At 30.6% G+C, this 20,775-nt stretch overlaps 3 protein-coding genes across 15 annotated transcripts; 1 reads left to right on the forward strand and 2 right to left on the reverse strand.

Annotated features, from left to right (window-relative positions):
* Window positions 1-57: 57 nt before the first annotated feature.
* Window positions 58-4,016, reverse strand: LOC144472376 (methyltransferase-like 26). 3 transcript variants are annotated; one of them, XM_078185408.1, is made up of 4 exons: window positions 3,845-4,016; window positions 3,624-3,759; window positions 912-977; window positions 58-759 (listed from the first exon to the last, which is right to left on the reverse strand). In XM_078185408.1, exons 3-4 carry the CDS (start codon window positions 944-946, stop codon window positions 126-128), a joined length of 669 nt encoding a protein of 222 aa, XP_078041534.1. In that variant the 5' UTR covers window positions 947-977; window positions 3,624-3,759; window positions 3,845-4,016; the 3' UTR covers window positions 58-125. The 3 variants fall into 3 exon arrangements, with proteins under 3 accessions (XP_078041534.1, XP_078041535.1, XP_078041536.1); XM_078185409.1 differs by lacking the exons at window positions 3,624-3,759; window positions 3,845-4,016 and adding an exon at window positions 3,409-3,603; XM_078185410.1 differs by lacking the exons at window positions 3,624-3,759; window positions 3,845-4,016 and adding an exon at window positions 1,046-1,166.
* LOC144472373 (dnaJ homolog subfamily C member 21) lies at window positions 1,419-3,441 on the reverse strand. Its single transcript, XM_078185397.1, has 2 exons — window positions 3,304-3,441; window positions 1,419-3,209 (listed from the first exon to the last, which is right to left on the reverse strand). Exon 2 carries the CDS (start codon window positions 3,129-3,131, stop codon window positions 1,419-1,421), a length of 1,713 nt encoding a protein of 570 aa, XP_078041523.1. The 5' UTR covers window positions 3,132-3,209; window positions 3,304-3,441.
* Window positions 4,017-5,576: 1,560 nt separating the features above from the next.
* Rbcn-3b (WD repeat-containing protein Rbcn-3B) lies at window positions 5,577-20,687 on the forward strand. 11 transcript variants are annotated; one of them, XM_078185381.1, is made up of 26 exons: window positions 5,577-5,736; window positions 5,825-6,047; window positions 6,502-6,680; window positions 6,761-6,993; window positions 7,083-7,225; window positions 10,032-10,222; window positions 10,291-10,436; window positions 11,658-11,684; window positions 12,737-12,827; window positions 12,913-13,324; window positions 13,437-13,657; window positions 14,254-14,473; window positions 14,555-14,669; window positions 14,775-14,980; window positions 15,059-15,196; window positions 15,303-15,371; window positions 15,968-16,069; window positions 17,039-17,251; window positions 17,320-17,584; window positions 17,652-17,838; window positions 17,898-18,123; window positions 18,200-18,540; window positions 18,617-18,940; window positions 19,022-19,114; window positions 19,359-19,556; window positions 19,653-20,687. In XM_078185381.1, the coding sequence occupies exons 3-26, from the start codon at window positions 6,516-6,518 to the stop codon at window positions 19,836-19,838; spliced, it is 4,512 nt and encodes a 1,503-aa protein (XP_078041507.1). In that variant the 5' UTR covers window positions 5,577-5,736; window positions 5,825-6,047; window positions 6,502-6,515; the 3' UTR covers window positions 19,839-20,687. The 11 variants fall into 11 exon arrangements, with proteins under 11 accessions (XP_078041507.1, XP_078041509.1, XP_078041510.1 ...); XM_078185383.1 differs by having other exon boundaries at window positions 18,203-18,540; XM_078185384.1 differs by having other exon boundaries at window positions 18,215-18,540.
* The last annotated feature ends 88 nt before the right edge of the window (window positions 20,688-20,775 follow it).

Genomic DNA, 20,775 nt, shown 5'->3' on the forward strand with positions numbered 1-20,775 from the left:
ATATTATGAACATTCATTGCAATAATATATAACTGACAGTGTATGTTAAATTTTACATAATGTTTTATTATTTGTGAATCATGCTTATATTTATGTTATTCATTTTAATGCAATTTAAATATTAATTAGTACTTTTTCCATATGATAGTTTTATTATTTGCTGGCATATCAAAAATATCTATTAGCTTAATGCTATTTTCTTCAGCTAACTTTTTCAGATCTCTAATATCCCTCAGACCCCAATTTGGATCTTGAAATTTTAGAGACTTATCGAAGTTGATATTGCTTTCTGGTATTATTTGTCCATCTATAGCATATGGGCCATATGTAAAAAGGAAACCATTATCTTTTAATAACTTGCCTGCATTTTTAAATAATCCAATAGTACATTCATAAGGAGAAATGTGCATCATATTTGCATTATATATGTAATCAATGCTATTTTCTGTAAAAGTACCATTACCCCAATTACAAAAATTGATTGTAATATCTATTCTTAAAGGCTGCTTTACATTTTCAAACTCATTTACATATGCTGAAATACTGTGTAGCAAACTTGGTTCGTATTCTGATGGATAAAAAGTCACTTGTGGAAAGTGACGTGCAAAGTGAGCTATGTGTTGTCCAGAACCAGATGATATTTCCAGAAAAATTTTATCTTGACCACTTGGAATATATTTTTGAAGAACTGAGAGTATCGGATCCTTGTTGCGATTAGCCGCAGGATAAACTAATTTTTTTGTAGCCATAACTGCACACCTTCAAAAGTTTAATTATTACTATCATCTACGCAAGAATTATTTTCATAGTACTACAAAAATTACAATTTTCTTGATTTTATTAAAAATATATCACATTATTTTAAACAAGAAACTGAAACAAGAAGAAGATTAAAGTCGTTTCACATTTACCTATGATAAGCAGCACAATGAATAACACTATTCATGCCTAATGATCACATTGATACTGTTCTTTACCTGAAAAATTTTAGTATAAAAATTCATTCATTTAAAAAATTTGTTCATTTTCAAATGAGTATATGAACCTTTTGGCATATAAAAGTTGAGTATGTTAAAAAACATAAGAGTGAAAATATTAACTATTTGGTATATAAAACATCTTAGGGATTGTATAAAGTTCTATTTATATCCTATATAAGATCAAATGTAATATTACTAGAACTATGATATTTGTCTAACATCAACATCAAAATCTTTTCATTAAAGTTTTAAATTGTACAAGGTATGGACATAGTATAAGGACCCCAAACACATCATAATTTCTGGGATAAATTTATTAAGTGAATATCTATCACATTTCTTAAAATAATTACAGTAAACTAATCTATAGTATGTATGTTGCTTCTTGTTATCAATAACCATATTTGTTACTGTTTTCTTTGTTTTTTACGAGTTTTCTTAATTTCTTTCATTTTTCATGGTATTTGGTATATGTACAGAATGTCCTGTTTTTCTTAAATGTTCAAATAATTTATTTTTACTTGGAAATTCAGTTTTACATGTTACACAACAATGTGCCAAATCTGAAACTTCAGTTATCTGTGAGCTTTTCTTATGTTTAGTTTCATATTCCTTTCCTGCTGCTTGTTTATTCAATTTTTTGGAATTTTTAGATGTTTTAGATTTCACCTTACTATTGCTTGTAGTATTTATGTCTAAATTATCTGGATGTAATTCAGCTGCATCTATTCCCATTTTTGTTTGTTCCTCAGTAGCTTCTAATTTATCATTAGACTTCAGTTGACTAGCTTCTAAAACTTTAGTTAGCACTGCTTTTTTATGTTGCTGCTTTTTACGTTGTTTCTTTGATAAAAATATATCCTCATTGACATTTCTGTCTTCTTCATCACTAGTTTCTTCTGTTAATGGATTTTGAACATTCTTCTTTTGTTTTTTCTTTTTCTTTATCTTTTTAGGTTGTGAAACTTTCTCTTCTTCTTGATCAGAAATGAGTTCATCTTCAGAAGTTGCACATTCATTGTCTTTTTCATTTACTTGAGGTAGAACATAAAAATCATCCATTTGTGGTCCTACAGCTAGAGTTATTCCTTCTTGACTGACATCACTATCTTCAAAACTTTCAAATTCTTTGTCATCTTCTTCTAGAGATATTTTCATTGCAATAACATTATCTTTGTGCTTTTTAGAGTTTTCGTGATTTATAAAGGATTTTTGAGTTTTAAATATTTTGTTACAAGCTACACAGTACAAAGTATTATCATCTACTGCATTCTCGTCAGCTGTGTCCTCTTCAGAAGATAAACTTTCACCAAATTCTTTAGCAAGGTGAGCTTCAATAGTTTTAAGTTCAGCTTCTATATTTGAAAATTTAGTCCATTCACATTCTTTATGTTCTCCCAATTGCTTTTTTCTTTCTAATAGTTGTTGTATTACTTTTTCTTGTGCTTTCTTCAAGTTTTCTTTAGCACGTTCAGCTAGTTTCACAGCATGAGCCTGTACTCGTTTGTCACGTTTACGGACAAAGGCAACTAAATTTCGTACTTGTTCATTTCTTTCTCTTTTAGCTTTTTCTCTAATTTTTTTATTCTCTTTTTCAATAAGTCGAACAACACGTCTGTTTGGAGCATCTCTTATATCATAAGGATCTAACCACGCAAAGGATTTTTTTGTATTATAACTCTGCCAATATGCATAAAAATTATGTACAACTTCTTCATATGAACTTTGTGAATTTCCAAAGCGTGGAATTTCTTCATCCGAATCACCTTCCTTAGTAAACTCTGCATCTTCAGTTGTTAATTTGTCAAAAACATTACGATAAACGGCATAAAATCCTTTCTCATCATCACCATATCCTTTGAAGCATGTAGTTGAGAAAAATGGTGTTAGAACAATAGAATCATCTTTGTAATCTTCCCCAATACCACCCTTTAAAATAGCTTCACGGTGATCATCATACCAAGTACGTGCATGTGGATCACTTAACACTTCCCATGCCTGTTGAACAAGTTGAAACTGTTCTTTTGCTTCTTCTGGATTATCTAAATTTTTGTCTGGATGCCATTTTAATGCTAATTTTCTGTAGGACCTCTTTAAATCATCATCGGTAGCATTTCGTGCTACCTCTAGCACCTCATAATAACATTTCATTGTAATATTGAATATTTTCTATTCACGTTGTTACAACTTGTGCAATCTGATATGATATAAAACCAAATAAATCATACGCTAAAAGAAATAAGATTCACTCTTCAAAAACAAGAAACTTTCATGTTATAACATACATACTCATCTAATACAAATTTCTTTTTTTAAACCTTACCAAATTTTGCATATAGGTAGTATGAAACGCATTTATATTAATAGATCAAAGAAATGTCTCATCAAATGTTACTTAACAATAATTATTCGATTATAATATAATTACTTTTGTTGGAAATTTTATAATGCAAGAAAAATTAGTTTCAATAATTTTTTGGTATAACCGTATTCTACAAAGTTACACGTCTGAAATTTTAGGTTATACATATGACACATAACAGTGATCTCCACGATAGGGGTAGGGGCCTTTCACCCGCCAGCTTCATCTATACCCCTTCCAAACATTCTGCCGAACCGATCAAAGATACAGTTAATACATACCTGAGGCTCACCAGCCGCAACGCACTCCGTTAACGAGAATAGGAGTAAAAATTGCTTTAGTCTGATTGGTAACGATTCAATGCTCAGACAAGATTCACTGCGGATTGGATGCGCAATAAAATAGTGAGGATGTTTGCTGAAGTTGAGAGAGGTAGAAGAATCGTGTATAACCTGAGGTAATATTATATTGTGCCATACATGTACATACAGTGATTACTCACCAGATTAGCCATTTCTAAATCTCCATATTGCGCCTTTTTATCCCCAATGTTTTAATGCACATTCAGCTTCGCATAATTGTTTCACAAAGAGAATGGAAGATGATCGAGAGAGACAGAACAAAAGCAGCGGGCTCTATGTGTGAGTGCCTAGACGGACGAAACCATAAAGCGTCTCTTTCACCCTTATCGTGCATTCGTTTATTTTGTGCTCCACATTAGGCGCGATATTCGACTTGTACTTTTTCCCAGCGGTATACCACCATGTATTACGAAAACGAATCTGAATGCTGTATTTTTCTATCAGGCTCAATATAAAAGCTAAGGTTATAACCAGTGCAATATAAATGACACATATCACCATATTCTTACTAAAGAACATAATTAAATTCCTATAAATTAATAACCAATGAACGCAGCATAATAACATAATTTATGATCCGAAAAGAGTAAGATAAAACAAATACATAAATCTACACACTTCATTTAGAAAACATACAATACATTTGCTATAACCTTATACTCTACAATACCAAATTAAAACATTTTTTATCCAATGCCAATTGCCCGATATTGTACTCATTACGAGGAGAAAGGTTGCTGCTTTAAAGACCCGGAAGAGAGTCAGAACGAATGATTATATTTTCCACGTAGAGACGAATAGGAAGTCAAGGGGATAAAAATGTCAAAATATGCATATTTCAGATTTAATCAATTGAACTTGTCTTCTGGAAATTAAACATTTTTGCATATTCATTAATGTCGAACATTGGAACATTGAACACTGTTATTCTTTCGAAATTGTAGATATGTATATTATGTCATACTAGTATAGCTTATACAAATTGTTCATTCTGATGTCACGTAGATGTTTTCATCTTTGCTTCAGAAAACTTATTGAAACCTGTATACATATATAAGTATTTCCTAAGTCCGTATCTCAGCCCGATAACAGCGCCGGAAATCGTGCTACTACCTCGCCCTCTCTTCTAATCAGAACGCGCGGCGCTTCATTTGTTTAAAGTGTTATGTACATATGTAATTTTATACACATTCTCATTGCTAGTTTGACTGTGCTTGACCATGCCGCGTGGCCCATGCGTTGCTGTCATTCTGTTTGTAAAGGTCTGAATACACCAGCATGTAACTTACGACATTTCGTCAAATATTCCTACAACTCACTGCAATAATTCTGCAATAATCTGAAAAGCGATTATACACGTCACGAGAACTGTTATTATAAAAGAAATGTCGCAGGTAATTTGCTAGTGTATTTGCATCTTTCAGCTTACTTAATAATTTTAAATTTGGTTAATAAATATGTTTTTGTTTTAATATATTTTATTATTCATATACCCTACTTAAACACTGTGCATTTTTAGTATCATATTTTAAAGTAAAATCTTGATACAATTTATTTTGACGATAAAATAACATTACTTTTTATTAAATACGGTGAGAATGAAATTATTCTCCTTCTACAATGAAATTATTAGGTATGTGAACCACAATAATGGATGACGTATTTCTGTGCAAAAGTTTTTTAAATACCACTTGACGAAGTACGCATGTTCTCCACGTGATTTTTTTAACTGTAATTATCTTAACGTTGTAATAGTGATTCCCATATAAAATTATTTAGTTTTTGGAATAAAAATATTCAAATAAAACGAAATAAATATGTATATTTTAAATCTGTGTTAAATTATATCGAGCGAGACAATTTTACTAGGGATCTTTTGACGAGGAACAGCTGATTGTATACGTTATTCATCTGACTATTCTCAACATCAAGATGGCCGCGGTCGTGAGACTGCAGTAAGGGTTGTAAATTTTTGGCATATATCGCCAGTTACGACGTTTGGAACCATTGTCATTAACATCCAGTATTTTCGGTAAATATTTCTGTGCCTTTTTATATGGAAAATGCATTGGTTTGTTGAAGTAACTGCATATAAACGCAATAAAATCGAAACTCTGCAGATTATCAGTGACATCTCGTGAATGTGATGTAGCAGACAGCTCTAATTGCTTTTAATAGCTTTTCTTCGAGATCCTTAGTGTATCGCGTTGTTGCGATGGACTTTGTGATAGATATTTGTCAAGCTGTTTTTGCTACGGAAGAAGATTTGATTTGTTATCAACGAAAATACCTGCTGTTAATATCCATGTAACACTGATTATTCTTCGACTACTCTATAACAAGGTTTTGTCATTTATTTATTACGGTATTATTTCAATCGAACTGTCAGTAGATAGCCTAAGTTGAGTTATACTTCATTCAATTTCTGTTGTTTTATGTGTCGTAAGTAAAATATATATTTCCAATCAGAATTTTCATCATTATACTTTTATAATTGATACATGTGTTTTCCTGTGTTGTGTTTCTGTACTGTTATAACAAATAAATTTTGTATTAAGAGATAAATTGATAAGATGTAATTCATGAGAGAAAATGCAATGCTTACAACATTAATTATCTGAAAATGTGAATATTAACATAAACATTATATAATACAATTAACAGTAATTATAACAATCTTTTTATATTTATGAAATGTTAGTAATGAAACTACAAAATTATTTCATCAAATGTGGAAGTAATTAAATGTTATTTTAGTTTTAGTTTATGATTAATATAGCTTTTATAAAATTTATAGGTTGAATATTGAAAATGACAGTGGGTACAAGCTTGGTAGTACCTATAGTTCTATGGGGTCGTATAGCTCCAACTCATTGCATTTCATGTATTTATTTATCTCGAGATCAAAAAACTTTGGTAACGGGATGTTATGATGGTCAAATATGCTTATGGCAAGTAGATCCTGAAATATTAAAGGTAAGCGACTATAGCTTCAATCATTGAAACTGAACAATTTTACTGGAAGCATAATAATAAGACAGAGATTATATATTAAGATGACTCCAAGATGTTTACTTGTTGGTCACACGGCTCCAATAATGTGCCTCAGTCGAGCCAGTGCTATTATGGAACAGAATTACATTGTTAGTAGCAGTGAAAGTGGTGAAATGTGTACTTGGGATTTAGTTGATGGAAAATGCAGAGAAGCTGTGAAACTTAGCAGTGTTCATACACAAATGTTGCCTTACGTCTCTGCTGGAGGAGAAGATGTTAGACTTTTCTGTTCTGGGTATCTACAATTTTTGTACAACATTTTTGCACAAATGTTTTTATATTTGTCAATAACGATAACATGTTTTATTTGTTGTCTTATTTCAGTTATTATCCTGAGGTTTTAGTGATGGACCCTTTCAGTTTGGAAGTTCTATTTACCCTGTGTTCGCGTGTTAATCCTGATTGGATCAGTGCATTGCACGTTTTGCGGCCGGCCAAACGGAAAGGTCGGTTCTACGTGCATACAAGTTAGTTACACTCCATCACACCTACGCTTTTTACCATAGGCTGCGACCTCTTCTCTGTCACTCTCTCTCTCTCTCTCTCTTTCTCTCTCTTTCTCTCTAATATATATACATATACAGGATTGTCTATGCAATTCTTTCAGGTTATAATTGCATTATTAATACATTTGCAAAAAAATGTCGTAGAAGGAAAATAAATGGTTCGAAGAGCACTTCACCCGTGTGTTGTTAGCATTTTTGAAGTGCATCAATGCATGTGTAATTAGTAATTGCAGCATTTCTGTAAATGGAAATGCATATTTTTTATTCCACAGATTGATTTCTCTATTCATTCTATGTAAAAAATTATTAGAAGCATAATTTACAAATCTTTATTTAAGAAGATGCTCAAAAGCTTCATCATTATATTCTAAACATTTCTGATAACGTTTTTTATTGTTCTCTTAGCTGAATTTAAATTTTCTGCAATTGTTAATTACACATGCACTGATACGTTTTAAAAATCTAAGGACCTACAGATAGAATGTTTTTCGAACCATTTGTCTTCCTTCTTTGACATTTTTCGTAAATGCATTAATAACGGAGTTATGACGTGGAACATGTATAGACTACCCTGTATATATACAGGGCGTTATCACATCATTGAACATGTAGTGATTCTACATGCAAAAATAAGTCGAAAGAACGAAATAACATTTTTCCGTTTGCAGCTTAGTTTACGAGAAAATCGTGTTTGAAGATATGTAGATTATACGTTTATTATTAGTTATAGAGGGTCTTACTGGACGATTAGTAACTAATAATTAATGTGTTATCTTCACATCTTCAAATTCGATTTTCTCGTAAACTAAGTTTCAAATGATAACACCCTTTATATGTATACATGTGTGTATATATATGTATATATAACAGGGTTTTATAATATATTATTTATTTTATTTTTCATTCTATATTGTGCAAGTGTTTTTTTTCATATTCAATTAGAATATTATCTAGTCCTGTTTCTTAATATTTGGCTAATATTCATTTGCACAATATACTTCTTATCTTTTTGTTTACTAATTTTTTATATTCCTTATGCTCAAATTCTATATTAAATATTAAAAGCATTAATAACTTGTTCTATCTACTCACTATTACTTTTATAAATAAAATATTGGATATTATACAGAGTTTTTGAAATATCAATTCTGGGTAAACAATTAATAGATATTTAGGATTATATATTTAGATTTCATAGCCTTTCTGGGTTTTCAATATTCTGCTAATCTTTCTTAAGCAATTAACTTAAAAAAGCTTTATACTTTGGGTGTATTAAGGATTTATGTTCACTTGATTTCTTGAATGTAAAAAGAGTTTCTTAGATACCAGTTTAATGTGGCAATAATACTAAGAAAATATGACAAATTATCCACTGATAACAATCTATAAGTTCTTAAAGTTTTAACAGAAGTTATAATGTTGCAGCATGTTAGTGAAAAACATATGAGGAGATATCAATGCTATTACATTGGTAGTCAAAGCTGTATCACATATTTCATATCTTCTTTCTCTCATACTCTTTTCATTATCATTATTTTGAACAAAACAGTCAAATGAATTAGATATCATTAATAATTTAACTAACAATCCTTCTATGCTTATCCTTTACATTTGCTATTCCTTTCACAAAAATCCATCATCAAAGCATACATTGCATTTACTTACACTCATTTATCATTTTCGTATCATTTTTGGGTGATAAATTATATCTGTAGTAAGTATACATTACATTAAATTTATCGTTTTATAAATGTCTGTCATATTTAAGTGTAACGAATGCAATGTTTAATATTTTTATAATTTCAAACTAAGAAATATTTTAACAAATATATTTATTTATAGTAAAAGGAATGTTATGTTAATTGATACATATAGAAATTTATGCTTTTCTTTTTTGTATAGTAGCATAATTTAAAAAGATGGGTTACAATACATTAATTGTATAAGGTCGATTGTTAATTTTACAGTAGATTGTCTTTATGATATTAAATAAATGTCTCTCACTTAGTATTTTAAAGTAGGATTGTGTTATTTCTGTACATAAAGCTTAAATAGTTTTTTTTATCTAATATGTAGTATCTTTTAAGTTTGGTATAAAATTTACAAATGAAATATATTTAAGAAAATATTTGCATATAATTTCTTTATATATTAGGTTCATGGGAAAGTAATTCCACTGTTACATATGTGAAGAAATCAATTTATTACTATACGATTGCCAACATTAATCGATGATGTAATGTCTACTACTTCCTATGATTCTATTCCATTATGTAATAAGCTTCTTGCTAAATTAATAATTAATAATAAAAGTAGTCTTGACAAAGCATGGTTAAAAATAAGTATTACTTTCCCACCTACATAATATGTAGAATTGTAGATCTTAATAGTTATATACTAAACTTTTAAGATAACTTATGCATGATTTAAGCAAGCATGAATTACAAAATCAATGAAGATATAATTGTATCTTTAGTTTAGCATAGTATGTTTTATTTTACATGAAGCTATTGTTATGTTGCATGGGTTTCTATTATTAAGAGGTGTAATCAGCAAATGTTTGCAATATTTTATTCTTTTATTATGTTCATTTAATAATGTTAGGATATTATATTATTTTGCAATTGAAATCTCTATAGTTTCGAATGCATTGATAACGTCTATAAGGTGTTACTTGTTGTCTGTTACTAAAATATTTTTGCTTAAAATGCTATGACGTCTTCTTAGAAGTGGTTAACGCGCAACAGTCGCTTCCATTAATTTAAAGACGACGTTGTGCTGGCCTTAACAACGACTGGTACAGTCAAGGTGTGGACTCTTCTTGGACATGAGAATCGAAACAGTGAACCTCTTTATGAACATGAAAGTAAACAGATACAGTGCCTCAATGCGCTTGCAATGACCTGTTGCCCATATAATCAAAGGACTGTATTAATTGTATGCTCTAAGGATTGGCAGGTACTTGTATTTATTACTGTCTACTGATTATATTGAAATCAATTTGACTGATATGTTGTTTCAATTAGATATACGATGCTGGTGATTTCTCCGTCCTATGTTCAATTTCTGCACCTCGTGGTGAACGCTGGATGGCTGGAGATTTCCTAGCTGCAGACAGGATCATTGTGTGGAGCGATGAAGGCCGTGGTTATCTATATAAATTACCAGCTAAGTATGTTTTTGAGAAAATAATGCTTCTCTTCTTCTTTAAGTTTTAAATATTTCATATTTTAATACTTTTATGAGATATTAAAATTTCATTGTTTTTTAATTAGTAGAAGAGCCTGTAAATAATTCATAACATATTTATAAAGTACGTAAACATATTATATGTTGTTTAGTTATAAATTCATTGACCCATTTACTTAAAAGATCATTAATTTCTTACTTATAGGGTTCTGGTACATATTGACAGGTTGATCAAACCTATAGTTATACACTATCTCAGATATATGAATTAACATAACTTTGTTTTGAAAGAAAGATAATATGCTATTAAATAATGATCATGTTTATAATATGATGACAAATACCAATATGCATTTGTTTGATATTTTAAACATGACTATAATTGATGAATCCAGGAACTCTGATAAAATGAAAACTTGAAATGTTATGGTAAAATACATAAAAGTATTTTGATAATAAAAACATAATGCAGTTAATGATACTAGTATATAATAGTATATGTTACAGTATCTAAAAATTGCTGGTATTTTCATACATGTAACTTGTAATGGCTCAACTTTTTTGATAGGTATATTTCATATACATATGTAGATGGATCTATCTTAGTCAGCTGCATTGATACATAAATTAAACAGAGGCTTTAATTTTAAACCTGTATGTTATTTCATAGAAGCACTTGCTGGCAATGCACATATTTCATATTTTTTCTCTTTGTATTTCTTTATTTCATTTTTCATAAACATTCATATCCAGTCATTAAGCGGGAAATAAAAATTCAATTTTTAATTTGATTTTTATTCCTTTACAGAAAATATAAGATTAATTTAATTTTAATAATTGAAAAGATGTAGGAAATGAATTCTATTTATATTTCATATAGACATTCATTATAAATAATTTTTAAACTATATATATTTTTTATTCCTTATGTTCAATTTAATATTAACTAACATCTGATACACATTGTGTACAGTGAATGTGCAAGTTTAAACCAAATTTTGTCATATTCCTATTAATACATTACATTTAATGTTTGTGTTTAGTAAATGGGTAAAGAACACCAAACACAAAACATTTACATATAACATACATCTAGTTAACATTATGACTACTTTTTACGGTGATGTGTCTTTTTCATATAATACACATCTACTCCATCTTATTTCATCTACTGCATTCTACGATGGATCTGGTGTTCTTCTAGCAAGCTGAAGGGCAAGGCTCTCAGCAGGTAACCCTGCATTATATCTACAACACATTTCTTCCTGTGTTCTTTATTGTATTTTCTCTGTCACAGTCTATGTTTCTCTTCATATTTACTTAGATATATTGCTCTTCTACTGATTTTGTTCTTATTTTTAATTATTTGATTTTCTAAAAGATGTGTGTAGGATACTTGCTGATTATTTTGTTTATGATATTGTAACAAATAAATACAGTGGAATGCTTGTTAAGAAGTATAGAAAGAAGTAAAACCTAGTAAGTAATTAGATTATTGTATATTTATTTTTATTTATAATATTATAAAACATAGAATTATGAAAATGTCTAAGTTTCATACAAATTAAAAATACAAGGTTCAATGTAATTTTTTATATTTTTTGTTTTAAATTTTTAGTTACATTTATTATTATGTTTCATTTAAGTAAATTAAATTTATTATTTTTTCCATAAAGAAAATTCTTTATACTATCTTCTGAAAAGTATAGCATTCTTATTTTAATTTGTAAGTAAATGTAGATTGTGTGATATAAATGTATTCAGTGAAGAAAGACATTACAAACAAGATACTATATCTCTATGCATTTCAGATCTTCCGTTTTCATCTTACATTTGTTCTCAATTGCTTTGCACGTATCACTACTTCATTTTTGTATCACAAAATGGGTGAATGTTAACATTTATTTCAATGAAAAATTTATATTATAGCACATTTAGTTTCATATTCATGCTGACTTTATTCATTGAGCTTATTGCGTAAATATGTTTTTGTTTTAACTGTATAGCTTGAAGTAAATAAGATTGTGCAATATAAAATTACTTAATTATTTCTTTTTATTGAATAAGTAATAAAATAAGAAAATAAAAAATGCTTGTTATCATGTAAATAAGCTTTCATAAAACATGATAATTACCATTTATGGATTAAATAAAAGTATTAATTCTATATAATTTATGAGATATGTATGGCTATTACAAATTATTGCCCATAAATGGTGTTATTGTTCAGTAAAAGAGATTATATACTAATATAATATATTGTTGTTTGTTTTAATCATACAGCAGCGTTGCAGACAATAAAAATTTTCATACTGCAAGTGTTGAATATGACCAACCTTACTTGTATTGTACCTTGATACAACCTGGGGATAAGGTAATTGTAAAATGCAAGATAATAAAATTTCAATTACAAATTAATCATAAAAAACAGTTATTACCACATTACGTTTTTTTTCTAGCCTTTATCATGTCCACCAGCAATGCGATTAGTTACAGTTCAAAAACAGAATAAAACAGTAAAATATTTATTACGTGGTGATAGCGAAGGTGTTGTTGTTCTTTGGACAGTGCCAGAAGTAACAATTCAACCAGCTCAAATTTCTCAAAATGATCGCTCAATAGCTCTCTCTTTACCCCCAACAGTAAAACCAAGTCTTACAACTGCTTGGAAAGAAATGAAACCACCACCAGTTGGTATATTAGATCAATTAGACAGTGGAGATGGACATGGAATAAAGTTAACAGCTAGTATATATTTACCTCAACAAAGTCGTTTAGTTGTTGGTCGTGAAGACGGCAGTATTATCATTGTTCCTGCAACACAAACAGTTATGCTTCAATTACTTCATGGCAACCATCAGCAATATGATGGTAAAGTACACTTTAACATAATTTTATAAATACTAGCGTTTTAAACAAATCATTTTAAATAAAACTTACTTACTCATACTTTCTCCTTTTTATTTATTTATACGATCTACAGATTGGCCGCCACACCAAATACTTTTAGGCCATTCTGGCCGGGTAAATTGTCTTTTATACCCACATGGAGCTGCACCGCGTTATGATCGAGTACATCTTGTTTCTGGCTCTGTTGATTTTGCTGTCTGCTTGTGGGATCTTTATGCTGGTACACTTATTCATAGGTTTTGTGTCCATGCTGGTGAAATTACACAATTAATGGTACCCCCTGATAACTGCAGTGTATGTATTTCTCTCTTTTGTAATTGTTATAATCAGTATTAGCTAAACAAAATGTCCCGAGCATCTACAAGAAACCCGTATTTTTAGTAATTTGAAATTATATCAAAAAGATATGATTTGGTTTATTAACATTACCTTTTTTTAGAATGCGTTCACGTTTCAGTGATGTAGTCAAATATCTTATGAGGTACTGAAATATGATCAATCTTTTTGCATTATTAATACTTCATGAAATATTTTATACGTTTTTACCACTATCGAGCAATAGTTTAATTCAAGTACTTATACTATTACAAAAATTCTACTTTCTTTTTGGATTATTCGTACTCAAATCATTATTTCATTTTGACTATTACAACCATTGTTAACATCTCGAGAAGTAACAATAATTATTCTGTTACATCGACTTATGTTTCTCTCTGGTATATTCCCAAAATATAAAAAATAAGAAAAATATTTTAAATGCACAAGCCAGGCGGGACAGCTTATATAATATATAAATCATTCTGGTGAATGATTGATTAATTCATCCATTTTATGGATGAAGTTATTGTTGTTTTATTTTTATTTAATTATAATACCATTGTTTCTTGTAGCCTAGAATACAAAAATGCGTTTGCAGTGTTGCATCAGACCACAGTGTGACTTTATTATCATTAGCGGAAAGAAAATGTGTTTGTCTTGCTTCTCGCCATCTATTTCCAGTTGTTACAATAAAGTGGAGGCCACTGGATGACTTTATGATAGTAGGATGTTCAGATGGGGCTGTATACGTATGGCAAATGGAGACTGGTCACTTAGATCGTGTATTACATGGTACATATGCATTTTATATCAAATCGATGTTATTGGATATATAGTTGTGATATTATAAAGTCGAAACTAAAATTTATGTAGGTATTATTGCTGAAGAAGTACTCTACGCTTGCGATGAAAATACAATGACAGCATCTGGTGGGTCAGCTACAGGAGGTGAATTAGGCTTAGCCAATCCTGCCGTGCATTTTTTTAGGTAAATGAAATCTTGCAACATGGATGGTGAGAACCTTGAGTGAATTTTTGGGAGAGGATCCTGGGAAATAATTTTTTAATTATATTCTTAATTCTGTTTCAACAGAGGTTTAAGACACAGAAATCTGTCTGCTATAAGGCATGCAACACAAAGAGGGTTGCATCAATTACAGCAGCTTCACGGTGGACACGGACCAGACCATGGAAATCAAATAAAAGCAAAAGGCGCACCTTTAATGATTCAAGGCTTCAGGAGCAATCCCAAAGATCCGGAAAGTCATATTTTATTTTTTGACATAGAAGCTTTAATAGGTACTAAACTGTTTACTTTACTAAACTTGTTTCAATTACTTTTTTTATATAGTAGTACTTTTTGTCATGTTTATGTAGTACAATTACTTAGCGACGAGTATGGAGCAATGTCACCTGGTTCTTTGGAAGCACAAGGTTTAATTTCAGCATCGGAGTATCAAAAGGTTGCAGCCCTTACACAATCTGCCAGTCCGGATGCTCACAAAAAAATTGCAGGTGAAATTTATTTTCTTTCCCCTGTAATAAATGTGAATATTACTACCAGAAATTAACCAATATGTATAATAATGAAAAATATTTACAATAACATGCCAATTTGTAGACTTTTTTGGTCGTGTCAAGGATAAAGCAGGCGACGTTGAACGAATTTTAAAGGAAAAGGATCGTCACGGTATCGTGCTCTGTTACTGTTTCATTTTATGAATCGTAGTTTGTGTATATATTTTTGTAGAATGAAAGACTTACAAGGAATAGAGGATCATTAGCTTTCTTACATATCATTCCTTGCACAAACTCTTCAATATACGTCTGAATACACATATAAAAGTTCTTACATGATTGCATGTTCATAGGTGTGGGTAGGTTTATATTAGATATAATATATTCAATATATATTTTGAATCTTAAAATAGTTCTTTTTTTAAACAATGTTACAGGTTCGTTCAAATAGTATTATGTATTTTACCTCACTCGAATCTTCAATTCATATCTCGTAGTAGTTGTAAATGATTACAATTTATTGTATCTCTGTTATTTTCTTGATAAGTATGTTTTAGTGAAAATTTATGCATAGAAATAGTGCCTTCTACACTTGATTCGTTTGAAATTATGTAAATAATTGTTATCATGCAAATAATTGAGATTCGTATAATATTTAGATGTTGCATTACCGTCAATCCTTACTTCAATCATAGTTGTTAATTAGAAGATTTTCGTTCAGAATATTTTTAGATTATTATATTATCTAAAGCCAATTTCTTTCTATAGGTATATTGGCTAAAATGAAGGAGGGTGCAGAGAACGTACACACTAAAATTCAGGCCAAGGTGGAAAGCGTTGGCCTCAAGCCGTCGACTCTCGACGGCAAAGGTTAGCCATGATTTAAGGAAAATGATAAAATCATTGTAGTTTTTGCTGTCAAAGTTACATCGCATGAGTTCTTCTTGTTAGTTTAGATTCGAAGTTTGGTTTCTTAATCTCTTCTTTTTTTTTCCATAAAAATGGTGTCTATTCTTTAATTTGTGCGTTTCCAATACTAACTGATGCTTCCATGCACTTATACGTTAGTTTATTGTATTAGTACTTATACATTTGACATAAATCACCAATTTGTGATTATAATATCTTTGTGTAAGTCAAACAATGATACATGATATGTTTATAGAGTGAGTTACAAAGTAGAGCATTTCATGTATAGAAAGCTAGTCACGTTTTTAGAAAGGCATGTATTTTTTAATTATCGTCATTTTTTATTTATCCATACTGAATAGTGGGTATATATGTATAAATGTTTGATATTTTAATAAAAATGTTTTCATATTTTCATTTTTCAAAAAAAAAATGTTTTTTTACTGAATACCATACTGAATAGCGGGTGTATAAGGCTATTTCTTTTTGTAAAATGAAAATATAAAAATATTTTCATAATATTTACGTAAAGCGATAATGGACCGCTTTACGTAAGCATACATGCTATATCTACATGTATATTATATGTATGTATATGTACGATATGTAATAATTCCTCAAGCTTAATATTCATAATATATAATGTCTCGCACATTTCAGGTTTTTGTTGTGTATATTAATGTCTTTATTTTTTAAATTTATGTGGCTATAAAACTTTCCATGTGTAGTGAGATTGTTTAGGATCAAAACCAATTAACTTCTAATTTGTAAAGTAATTTTTTTTGTTTAGTTGAGAAAAGTTTAGTTTGGAATAGAATATATGGAAAGTTTTAATATTTAAATTTTTATTACACTTCATTTTGTTACTGCACATTTTACAGATTAAAAATCTTGAAACTCATACATGTGTAACATTTAATATTTTTACAGGTGAAAACTGGAGTAACAGCGATACTGCAAAAAGCAATCTAAAACGAAATGGAGCTTTTAGTGAACCAAATGCAACTATGGAAGTTGCTCAGCTTATACTAAGTCTGTTGCATTCATGGGGTCTAGATCCAGATTTGGATCGTGTTTGTGAAGGAAAACTAGGTCTACTAAGACCTATGGTTCCTGTTTCATTTGGAGTATTGTCTAAAGGAGGTAAGATATTTAATATTTTGATTACAATGTTACTGTACACATTCTTCAATTACTATTGTTTATTATAGGTTACATGTCATTGTTATTACCAACTTGGCAGACTGAACTGGAACCTGCTGGTGAACCCACAACTCAATTAGAACAACGTTTGCCAGTTGAATTAGTTAGACAAGAGAGGCTTACCAGAGCGTTCACAGCAAGAGCACATTGGGAGTTATCCACTACATTAACTAGTAATCACTTATTGGCAGTAGTTGCTTTGGCAAATACTTTAATGTCAATGAACAATGCAACTTTTGTACCTGAACAAGAACGGAATCGAAAAATGCATAGGTTAGCATTTTATGTCTTATAGAACAATTAAAATACAGAATAGATTTCATCTTTATATTTTATATAGGCCTGGTAATAGATCAGCAGTTAGCTGGAATAAGGCAGAAGAGGAAAATGAGGAAATTTATACAGCACAGCAAGCACAGATAAAACAAGGTTGGTCCCTTTTAGCGACGCTACATTGTGTGCTCTTGCCTCATAAAGTAAGTCAAGTTGAAATGATGGCAAGGAGATGGCAACATCAATGTCTTGAGGTTAGTTGTCAGTAAAATACATATATACAATGAATTTAAACAAAATGGTGATACTCCAGATTCGTGAAGCTGCTCAAGCTCTACTACTTGCTGAATTAACTAGAATGGGTCCAAAAGGAAGAAAAGCACTTGTAGACAGTTGGTCGCAGTACTTACCAATGTATAGTACTCAGGAACCCATTGCACCACAAATTCAGAATCAAAGTCCTCCAGCATCTGGTAGTCCAGTACCTCCAACTGAATCACATCATGAAGAAGAAGATGAAGAAGAAGAATTAACAGAAGGTATTCAATACGCTAAACTATATTTATGCAATTTCAATTTAGAAACAGATAAGCAAACTGTACATACTCATATCAGCAGAAATAAATGCAGCTAGGAAACCTTCAAGTGTAGCAGAACTGAAAAGGAAACAGACCACAGCGGTTGTATTATTAGGTGTAATAGGGGCTGAATTTGGTCAGGATGTTGCCACAATGAATCATAGAAGGGATAATGATCAAAGGCGAAAGAGTTCAATTGTAGAAGGTTTTGGAATAGGAAATAATGATCTTGCCAGGCATACCAGTATGGCACTTACGCATCTATTACATGCGCCACATTCGCTAAAATTACCCTTACACACTGCTTTAAGAAGAGCGGCAATTGATCTCATTGGTAGAGGTTTCACTGTTTGGGAACCTTATCTTGACGTGTCAAAAGTATAAATCAACTTTCACTAATATTATATAATAATATATGTGTAATAAATATTAATTTTATGCTTCAATAATACAGGTATTGTTGGGACTTTTGGAAATGTGCTGTGATGCAGACAAATTAGTACCAAGCATGACTTACGGCCTTCCGCTTACGCCCCAGGCGGATACATGTCGTACAGCACGTCACGCTTTAACTTTAATAGCTACTGCCAGACCCGCTGCATTCATCACTACTATGGCACGAGAGGTGGCTAGATATAATACATTACAACAAAATGCGCAAACATTGAATGTAAATATGGGTGCAAGCGTGCTAGCTAGGGCAAAACCAGAAATACTCAGAATTGTTGAACAGCTAATCGATAAAATGCAAAGTGAAATGAGCGATCTTCTAGTGGAGGTAGGGACAGTATCACTCATTAAACTTAGAAAATTGTTAACTTATTATATACTTAAAATACAATGTAATCAATGTCCACAGGTCATGGATATTATTTTACATTGTTTGGACCCAGGTCATCTAAAAGCCAAACCGTTAAACGATGTATTTCCAGCAGTTTGTAGATTTAATCAAGTAAGTCTATACAAATTCTTCGTACTAAAACAATTTGTGTTTTAAGCTGAAAAACTATTCTACAAAAAATTTGTTGACATACTCATCAAAATTTGTTATTATATTCGCTAATCATGTGATCATTTCTCTAAGTTGCATCTTTTAATATCCTGTATTTAGTGATTGATTGTTATGTTACATCGGTTAGTAATTATATCAAAGAAATTAAATTTCAACTGATGAAATCATTTATTATTGTTTTTAGGTAAGTCATTGCCCAGCAACGCGTAGGATAGCAGTAGGTAGCCGAAACGGTCAACTCGCCCTGTATGAATTACGAGGTAACGTTAAATGTCAGACAGTAGCTGCGCATTCAGGATCTGTAACTGCACTAGCATTTTCACCCGAGGGCAAGTTCCTGGTTAGTTATTCTTGTATAGAAAACAAGCTATGTTTTTGGCAGGTAAGAACTACTTTAGTTTATAATAATATTTTAATGTAGCTAAATTATTGTAACATACTAATTGTATTTTCATTGGAAACATTCAAAATTTTTCAGCAAACAAGTAGCGGTATGTTTGGTCTAGGAAATTCGCAAACACGTTGTGTTAAGTCATACAGTACCGCGCCGATTAATGATGTAGCGCGTTTAAATCCTATGCGACTAGCTAAACTGATATGGATAAATAACCGTACGGTTACGTTAATGCTTGCTGACGGATCTGAAACACGGTTCAACGTATAAACTGTATACGATTCTTCCATATATTGTAGTACCGACCAAACAGAAAAATGAACAAACAGTACAGAAACTGGGATCAGTCTACAAGCAGAAACGTGGAATAATTGTAGGCAAAAAAGAGCCGAAAGTGCCGTCGTGATTACTGGTGGGTTTGTTGGTACTTAATAGTGCTGGTGGTATCTAATCGGATATGATTGTCATACGGAAGTAAGCTCCATCAGTGACGAGTTTTATTATTCCACGACGCAGGATATTGTATAACAATCGTCATCTGGCATGATGCGGAATTTGTTCCTTTTTAGTCTATTTCTTTCTTTCAACTATATAATTACATTGTTCCATTTCCTTTCTGCGTACAAACACATTCGATTTTTGCATTGTAATAAACACCAGAAATAGGTTTGAACGTCATCACGCTTTAAGAAAAATATTCTTTTAATATTAGCTACATATAATTGTAGATTGCAACTATTTCGTTAGTATCTCATGCATCTAAGATCAAAGTAAAACAAAACAAAAAAGAATATAAAACGCTTTCATACTGACGAATATATATGATGTGTAACTTGTTGAACATTTCTACGTAAACCAAATTATGTGTGTATTGTACATTGTGCAACATTATATTATGACGTGTGCCATTTAGGTCACGTTTGCATATTCCTGAAACCGCGGTATAATGGTTAAAAATAATTGCCATATAAAACCTCGCGGTATGAAGTACATACATGTGTATATATATATACCAAAAAAAGGAAAATAAGAAAAAATATGAATTGTCGCCCAAGGATTTGTACATACATAATACTTATACTGGCGAACTATAGCTAAATATAATAATTTGTATGGAGATTTTATTCCGTTTATGTGTAGTGGAATGCTTCAAACGAATTCTTGATTTTTGTGGTATTATTTGTACCAATTTTAGCCAATTAAATGT

Source organism: Augochlora pura, chromosome 7 (genome assembly GCF_028453695.1).
Source record: "Augochlora pura isolate Apur16 chromosome 7, APUR_v2.2.1, whole genome shotgun sequence".
Taxonomy (NCBI): Eukaryota; Metazoa; Arthropoda; class Insecta; order Hymenoptera; family Halictidae; genus Augochlora; species Augochlora pura.